At 40.1% G+C, this 9,757-nt stretch overlaps 1 protein-coding gene across 1 annotated transcript; it reads left to right on the top strand.

Annotated features, from left to right (window-relative positions):
* The first annotated feature begins 4,094 nt into the window (after positions 1 to 4,094).
* Positions 4,095 to 8,188, top strand: LOC108681381. Its single transcript, XM_018170400.2, has 4 exons — positions 4,095 to 4,381; positions 4,965 to 5,118; positions 6,810 to 7,011; positions 7,580 to 8,188. Exons 1-4 carry the CDS (start codon positions 4,132 to 4,134, stop codon positions 7,808 to 7,810), a joined length of 837 nt encoding a protein of 278 aa, XP_018025889.1. The 5' UTR covers positions 4,095 to 4,131; the 3' UTR covers positions 7,811 to 8,188.
* Positions 8,189 to 9,757: the final 1,569 nt, after the last annotated feature.

Below are 9,757 nucleotides of genomic sequence, written 5' to 3'. Positions count from 1 at the left end.
ACATTACATTTGTGACAGAACACCAAAACTCGTGCTTTGCATCCAGGCATTTTGCATGTTGCTCTTTCTGCAGCATAGTCAGGAAGATGATCGATACGATCCAGTCGGACATCATCTTCAGGAATGGGCTTAGTTGCTTTACCTTTCATTTTCTTATCCTTGTATGCTTTTGCTACAGACGAGGGGCGGCCTCGCCGAGGAGTCATTTGCTTACCAGCCATCATGAGTGATTTTGAGAGTCTCAATTTGAACTGCGACAGTGAATCTTGTTTCCTGTTTGGTATCTCAGCTTTATCAGCAGCCCTTCGGTAAAGCAACCAGGAGTTTATCACCGCCATGTCCATCATATGGAAAACTAATCGCATGTAGTACCTTTTTGAACGAAAAGACATCCTGTAGTATGAAAGGAATTGATCGTGTAGGTCTACTCCTCCCATGTGGTCATTGTAGATTCTAACAATATGAGGGATGGGGACATCTACATACTCTTTCGCTTTCTTATCGTACTTGTTTGCTTGTTCAATTGGAGCAGATGAAGAGAAAGAAGACGCTAAACAGACAGCACGATTGTCGTACCACTTGATGGCTGTCACAGTTGTACCTCCGCTTTTTGTTTCATGTTCATCAAAAGTTCCTCGACCTGCAAGAGCCAGTTTCTTGTCATCCTTGAATGATAAACCAGGGATTCTGCGTGAAGCCCCTTTGAAGGGAACCATCTGCTCATCAATTGACAAATGTTCAGTCATAGGGATTTGCTTGAATTGCTGACGAAGGTGATCCAACAGTAGTCTTACTTTAGCAATCTTGTCATTTCTGTCGATAGATTCATTATCTACCAAATGGAAACATCTTTTGATGTCCTCCCATCTTTGCCTGCTCATGACTGCCCCAATCGCTTCAGTGAGACACTCTGATGACCAATGTTGGCGGGTGGAGCCAATCCTGGTCAAAGACATCCTCAAGGAAATGCCGATCCATTGCTCCAATTCTTCTCTCGAAAGACTCAAAGGTTTGTTAGGGTTTTTCTGTACTGCATATATATTGCATTGGTGGACGATTTGGTCCAAAAAATCATCTGAAAAAACCCTTTGAAGTAGGTCATGGGTGACAGAATTTCATCATCTTCATCTATTGATATGTCCAAAAAAGGAGGAGTTTCTTTTGGAGGTTGATTTCCTGTTACAGAATTCCAGGTATAATTAGATTTTTGTTTTTTCCTCTTTGGTCTTTCCATTTGTGGGTCATTATTGTTTCCGCCTACATCATCAATATGCAAGACTACAGCTTCTTCTTCATCATGGATTGCATCCTCATCATCAGATAGAATAGATATATAAGTAGGATCTTCTATGTCGTCATCTTCAGATAGATCTAACCCATCTGATTCACTGTCAAAATCTTCTGAAACGATCATTCTGTCCATGCGTTTTTCTCTCAATACAATGGGTTTTGCTGCTTTGGAATAAAACATACTAGCAGGTAGTATGTTGCGCGATGATCCTGAAAAAAATAACTACAATGAACAAACAGTCGAAAACAATATCTCTTTCGTGGAGGGAATGAAAGGATAACAGCGATTATTCTGTATAAAGTTTTCCTGATAACATGTTAAAAATATGAAATTTATAAAATATTATCTTTCATATGACAAAAATATCGCTGTTCATTCAAAAATTAGAAATAAAAAAAATTTGTACATAATTTTATCCAACTTCAACGCCCAGATGTACTTTCAAATCCACTATCTTTCATGGCACCTTGAGCCCAACTGGATTTCTAAATCCACCCGATAAATACTAATGGAATTAGAGCAATGTCACCTCAATATCTGATGTATGCAATTGTTTTCTTTCTTTATATATCAGTGAAGATGCACAAATTATTTTGAAACATTTTCTAACCTGGTTTATCCTCCATTGCACGTCAAATCAGGGACAGTTACAAGAGCAGCGTCGCATATCATAACGCCACGGAAGTTGGCGGGCAACTGCAGTGTTGCCAGGTTTTTTCTTGGCGAGAATACCAGATTGCCTAGCTCAAAATACCAAAAATATACCAGAAATTCTATCGTTAAAAAACAGACTAATACCTCAAAATTTAATTAAACTATTCGTCAGAAACGTTGGTTAGAAAAAAATTAACTTATGTTGTACTGTGCAGTTATCTAGCTTGACGATAATTAGCCAAATTGAACACGTTATATTTTTTGCCCTCTGGAACATTTTGACAATTTTCTTTTCCTGTGTTCGATTACATTGACACTTTTTCCTTTTTTTATCAGTGTCAATGTGGCACTTTTTCCTCTTCGCTCAACATGAACAAGCCACGGAAACAGGTCATCTTCATTTTGCTTATTTTCGTACATGCTTCCATATTGCATTAATCTAACATTTCGGGTGTGATCACTTGTTGCGGTTGAGCAGATAGCTTTTGGTCCGAATAAGGGACTCCAGTACCTTAGTTGAAATTTTATTCCGTTGCTTGTTTTTCACATAGGTGACGTGAAAACACTTGCACCACGAATGCTTTGGAGACAAGTCAAAGTAGACAAGTGATGCAGTAGGCAGCCAGTTCCCTGAATGGATGATAATTGTCAAGATCAGTGAAATATTGAATGGCACCCCAGAATTCAAGTGGCACTCCAATAAGTGGAACTCTAGAATTCAAAACCACCAAACAAAAATGGTGGAGCTTGAGTCGCAAAGATCGGTTCGATAACCTCACTCGTCCTAGGCCATATCATCAGTTCATCACTGATCAGTAAGTAATCGAGGATCATCACTCTCGTGCTCATATTGCACTAAGCACTTTTGTTAAATGTTAACAATTAAATTGGGGTTATTTTATCAAGCGGTATACTTGCGGTTCCAAAAATGGCGGGAAACCTCTATTCGCGCCACTCTGATGGTAATCTATATAATCCACGCCTACGTTGGAGGAAGTTCAAACTTCAGAGGTGGAACTTCATGCAGTAAATTTGCAGTAAGTCAGAAAATACCAGAAAAATACCAGATTTAGGCAAATATACCAGATCTAAAATGTTCATACCAGACACCTTCTGAAAATACCAGATTTGTGAAATCTGGTATAGAAATATACCATCTGGCAACGCTGGGCAACTGACGAACGAATGTAAACAAACCGCTCATTCTCTTTCAGAGCTTTGCATAGCAGTGTAATCTGAAGGCCAGTTGGGCTGCTGAGCCATACGAGTGAGAAATAGTCCCTATACAAGTGTTTTTTTGAAAGGCGACTTGAAAGTCCGATTTGGCGGTAAAGGGTTAAGTTAGTCGCTGCTATGACAGGTCACGCAACCCTCCGATCGATCCGCAATTGTTGATGGAAGATATCAATCTCCTAAATGTAAAGGACTTTTTCGTAAGATAATTATAAAACTGTTTCAATTTTAAGGAGTTTTCGATTTTTATTCGGACGGAGGTATATAATTAGGTAGCCAAATTGAAATGCTTGGAATTTAAATATTGTAGCCCTCATTACATACCAAAAATATGACCAAATTGGGGCTACCATAATATGACCATACCAAAATATGACCAGAGGTGTAATTTTTACGGTCCAAGCTTAATTATCTCAAGTGAAAATAATTTGATACAACGGCACATGAGCATGTAAAATTTAATTGAAATGACTTTATGCTAAACCATCCGTCTAAAGATTCCTATGCATATTTACAATTCTAAGCATGTAGACCGGCGAGAAAGTTTGCTGAACTCATGAGCATTTAAATTTCCATAACTTCTATCTCCGGAATTAAGAAGATAATCATTCACACAATAAAACTTACACACGTAAACTATTTAAATGTTCTTCCACCCTCTGCTACTTCATATGCTTTTCCCTCAGTTTTCGCTGTTCTTTATTCTCAATCCTCACAACTCATGACAACCTTGTGGAGCGTTCATGAATGACATTTCACTAAGGATGTTTTATATAAGTATCTGAAAACTACTGGACATGAATATTCAGAGTAAACTTGGTATTCCTAAAGTTTGTGCAACTACTTCAATCGGCTCAATTTCGAAATTCATTTTCTTCCCAGATCGCCCAGTATCTTACGATTGTTTTGTGTGCTACATAATACATTTTGCCTATTAGCCAGGTAAAATTAGAATGTCATTAGGCTTGCCGTTGGCGCTCTTTTTGGCGCTGATTCAGGCGTGGCAGGTGCCCGGGCACTGGCTGTGCGATGGCATGGCCTGCCCCAGCAACTACTCCGTCTACGCGCAGCAGCGCTCCGGCCTGGACATCTACGCCTCGGGCAACTGCTTCACGCACATCAAGCGCCAGTCCGGCGCAAAAAGACTGGCATGCATGAACATGTGCTTGCGGGAGGGATGTGTGCACGCCATCACTGGGGACGGTTAGTTTAACAATTTATTTAACATAAACCCAATCGTAGGAAATGTTTATTATTTTATCCTGTGCAGACTAACTTAATCAAAAAGGCTTTCCAGCAACTTTCCAGAATTATCGTGAAGTTTCTCGCTAGTACTCTCCGAGCATAATATTGTTATTAGTCATATACATCCTTATACTTAAAAAATAATGCATTAAACTGAAACTCGTTTACAATTTAGGAATTTACAGTATATGACCTTAGGCTCTGAATTCAAATAAACCTAAGAGACGACAAAAATATTAATTCATTAATCACTATCAGGAGTTGCATTAGTACTCATCTGCTTCTAATTACATTAAATATTATCTGAAGTATAATTTGAAACATCCATTCAGTTCCATCGAACCGATGCTAAATTAGGTAGATTCCATGAAAAAAGAGATTCCATGACGAGTAACCATAAATGCAGAAATCATCAAATCCTATGAAGAAGGTTAATTTACAACTAATAATCCAAATTACAAGTCAATTCGATGGCCCGCATAGCACTTTTATTTTAGATCATTTCACTATGCACTCGTCAGAGGCACGTAACCACACACAGATGGGTGCGTGTTGCTGGGTTCGGGTGTGTTGCCCCCCTACAACACGGGGCTGTACCGTCAGCTGGCAGGTGGCCAGGGCCCGCTGGTCGAGGTTGCCAGGGGGAAGCCTGTGAATGCGTCGTCCTCATACCCCTCAAATCCACCCTACAATTGGTGAGTAGCTCTTATGATGAAGAAACATGTTATTTACGCGTTTGATACATGCGAATCAAGTTTTCTTTTGATTGGACCATCAGGCTGGAAATGAACATTTCAAGGATCGGTAAAGATTGAAACTGTGGAAATGCTAAGTATGTGAGTGGGGGCGCATGCCGGAGGCCAGCTTTGCCAAACTTCACACTTAGTTCATATTCCTTCACATAGGTATAAGAACGCTAGAGGGTATAACGGCCTATGAAGTCAAGTGCTCGAAGCCATAGCGCCGGATGTCCACAGCCACAAAATAAGCTTACTAGAGGTAAACATGGCCATAATGCATCTGGCTAAACCTCCTCTGGCCTAACCTCTTCAGGCCTAACCTATAAAAGCTGCATCCTTTCGCCAACCAAAACAAACCTGAGTGGACCTATTCTAATCTCATTGGCTGTAAGAAGTTAGAAAGGCGGTCCAAGTGGGCTGGTAGAGCCAGCCATTGGCTGCAAGAAGGTTGTGAGCCGGGACAGCGTGAATAGGTTAGGCCAGAAGAGGTTAGGCCGGAGTAGGTACAGCCAGATGGGGAACTGCCTGCTTATGAGCGAGCATGCTTAAGCATAGGCTGGAGACCTACAGCGCTATTATCTTTCGGCAGTGTGTCGCTTGTCTGGATTACGGAGTTCAAGCTTAGTCTGCGGCTTCTAGTTCTGAGACTGAGTAAAGTTAATGCACGGTGAAGCTAGGCGGTGGCTCCAGGGCTTATTCAAGAGTAAAATTTTTGAATTTGCGGCCTGCGGCTGCGCCCTCTGTGAGTGATGGCTTTACTATACGCACTTGTGAATAGATACACAGGGGCTTTCAATTGATTGGTTACACTACTGATGCAAAAAATTATCAAACACGTGTTTTCCCGTTTTCTTCGCTAATGGTATATTGACATATATTTGAAAGGTATTGAATTATGACTATTAGGTCAATTTAATTTGAAGATACATCGTTTTAAGCTAAGACTGACAAATGTTATTAACTTGGTGGTCGATGCTGACTCGTCTTGGTGTTCAATGTTTTTACACTTTCGCTCTGGGTTAGCTTTGTTTGCAAATGTCTACCTGTGGCGGTACAAGTTTCCTCAAGTGAGGTATGTCACTTTCAGTTTGGTTACTACTTTCATTGAAAATGCTTCTCCAGGTATTAAGTAATCAACACGGCATATAGGTGATGAATTTTAAATGGTACTGTGAGTACTATGCTCTTAGCTGAGTAAGTGTATGATAAGTTCAGCGTTTGGTGATCTGCTGAACGCTTGAAAGTGTATCTGCCGTAAGTGCTTAGCTTGCTTGAGTTGAGCTAACAGGATGACTTGGGTTGCGCATGTTTGGTGAGAACCGTTCTCGTGGTGATGCCAAAACTTTGGCACAATCTTTGTAAATTTCCTTCCGACATTTGATTAAATAATAGAGTGCTTACAATGATTTACCAGCATTTGTTTCTGAAAGCACAATTTCAATTCATCTCGAAATTGCCTAAATGAATTCTCATATAATTATACTTCATCTTCTGAATATGTATGTATACCTTTGTGACTCTTGAGAATAATATTCATTGCACAATGCGCTCTTACTAGATGTACTAATCAAAAATTCTATTCCACCGTGATGCATTGTTTACTTACTTGATAAGCTGGCCAGTGAGCAGCCTCTTGCGGTGTGCAGGGAACCACAATACGCCAACGACGGCGTTTCGACCGAGAAGTATAACTTCTTCCACTCCGGCTTATTCTCCTCCGGCGACGACATGTACCCGTACCTCTTGATTGATCTCCTGAAGCCCTACGCTGTGGTGAGCGTGTCGCTGCTGCCGCGCATCGAGAAAGGAGATGGTGTGGCACTCATTCAACGAGCACACAACATTACCGTGAGTGTGACTTCAAAAGTGAGTGCAACTCTAGATGTGAGTGCAACTTCATAGTCGAAATTGCAAAATCACCGTAAATGCCACCTAGATATGATGGGTACAACATTACGGTGAAGCGCCAGAGCATGGTCAGGGAGCTATTCATTCATTATATATTGTAGTAATTAAGTGCAAACACAATCATACGCTGTGAATATGATTATTGCATTCATTGCATTACTCAAATAAAAGTTGAACATCAGTTGAATATCAACCTCTGCAACCTACCGATTCCGTCTATGTCTATAGATTTGGTTCCAGTTTGTATCCACAACCAATTACCAGATCTAAAAATCGTAACATATTTTGAACTATATAGATTTATGATCAGAATTTTTTTTCATTCCGCAGTGGGTTGTGTCGATCAATGGAGCTGACAGATAACTTTCAGAACGTCGAATTATTCCCGTACTCTGTGGTACATATCGTGATGACATTGCAGTAAAATTGCTTTTAACACTTTAATTTGGCGTAAATTTATGCAGCCAAACATGTAGCCTCACTTGCAAATCCTCTTGTTTCCGAACAGCTGTACGTGGGCAACACGGTGGTCACTGATGGCGTCTTCGCGGGCGTGTACGAGCAGTTCGCCTTCATCGCAAAGCCCGTGCTGGACACGGCCACCAACACACCAGTCTGGCAGCACATAACTCCAACCACTCCCCTGTGCGGCAGGTACTTCGTCGTCAAGAAGGAACAGGGAGGGCCGTACCATTACCTGGAGATCACTGAGGTGCAGGTCTACACAAGCGAACCTTAAAGTGGATGCTCATACAGGCGCGATCTTTGAAAGAAAGGACTTTCAAGGAGGAGACATGCGTAGATGAATTAGCGGATGATGGAGCTGAAGAAGAATGAATGTCATCCCATGAAGAATGATGTGAACTAATATAATTTAGTAGTCAATCACTTTCTCTTTTAGAATTATATGCGTCATACGCGGCAGCTTCACAGATTCATTTCTGTCCTTATAAGACACTGGATACACAAGCCCATCTGGTTCATTGGCTATTTCGAAGTAACTAACTGTCCCTTTAAACCTGCCACGTTAACTTTTACCTGCCTGATTTGCATAATTCCAGTAGCGTTCAATTCTCTAAACAGAATCTGATTAAATAGCTCGTGAACATCAACTTTGGCGGTGTTTCGCTTTCATTTATAGGATTAATCGGATGTAAGTTTTGAATTAATATGATTTTCTGATGCCTTGTTTAGTTGGATAAATCTTGCAGATTTTAAACACCATGGATTTGCTGTGAAAACTATATAGGATTCCTGCATGAGTACTAATAACAATAATTCCTGGGTCTTGAATGTGTATGAAGAACCTGAGAATAATTTTGTAGAAATTCTGTAATTTTTTATCGGAATATTATTTATAGCAGTTGTGAAAATAGTGGTCTATTGTCGACAATATCGAATTAAGTGTTCGTTTTCACTAATATTTCGCCAATGTTAGAAATGATGGTCGTGATTACGAGGCATAATGTTTAGAAGTGAATTTCTCAATCAGACTTTGAACCCACGACCCTATCTATAGAGTCTTCGAACGCATTTAATATACTTTTGAAGAGAAAACTGAAATTCTAAATAGGTAGAAAAGTTCGGGATTACTTTGGAATTCGATAAGTTGCTTGCCACTCAGTATTAGAAAATTTTCAACTCGATCTGCAAATGAAAAGCAATCTAAAGTTGCTTTTCATAAAAGTTCATTAGATAAAAGATCATAAAAGTTAATTAGATGGACGCGTGAAAATAATTGATGAATTTTCATTAAAAAAAATTACTGAAGTTATATCGCAGTTTACGAGTTCTTCGGCACCACAATCAATAGCGCACACACAAGAGGTTCTAAGGACTAAAAAACCACATTGTGGATTATATTTAGGTAATGAATGGAGGATGTAAATGCTTGCCTTGCATCATCTGATGGTTTAAGTATAGATAATAATTAAACTTTTTAGCATCTGAACTGAATTAAAAGCATTAGGGTTTAAGTGGACCAGCAACGTCTCTACCCAGTAATCAGCTCATAAGGTCACTCAACTCGAGTTCAAACCAAGACAGCCACTATAATATGGATCAGAATCCAAGTCTCAGAGATTGATCGAGTTTTGCTGGCGAACTCGTTAAGCTATATGCAGGGCTGCACGCGATAGTAATCCACCGGCAGGTACATGGTCAGTAAAGAGACGAGTGTGAGAGGCTTTTATTGGGCTTTCAGGTCAAATCAATGAGAACGGAATTGGGTGCGTGATGACCTCCGGTCAAGACCTTTAGATCAATCATTCACGCTGCATAAAAATTCTTTTTCTACGTAAAAAATATATAGTTCACGTCGCACCCGGCAGTTATTGAAATGTTCAAATAATTAGTATTCATTGCAATCCTAAAAGATTGAAACATTCAGTGATACATGTCAACCTCCTAAAAAAATTGAAACAAGGTACCAAAACATTCGGCACGGTCACCTTTGCCTATCCACCTTCCCCTCTCTCAAACCTCCACTCCTCAATACCCCACTCTTATCGCCTCCTTCCTCTTCCTCATCCTCTACACGTTTTTTCAAATATCTCTTCACACTCTCAAACATAAGTACAGTTTCTCCCTCAGACAGGCCCACAATCATTGCCATCCACTCTTTGCTTGTTTTCTCATACCCCACTTCGTTAATCTCACCTCCCTCACTCAGAATCTCCCCCAGCAT

Source organism: Hyalella azteca, unplaced genomic scaffold (genome assembly GCF_000764305.2).
Source record: "Hyalella azteca isolate HAZT.00-mixed unplaced genomic scaffold, Hazt_2.0.2 contig7882, whole genome shotgun sequence".
NCBI classification, from domain to species: domain Eukaryota; kingdom Metazoa; phylum Arthropoda; class Malacostraca; order Amphipoda; family Hyalellidae; genus Hyalella; species Hyalella azteca.
Note: the sequence above shows the minus strand (reverse complement) of the source record. Positions and strands in the feature narration are given on the sequence as shown.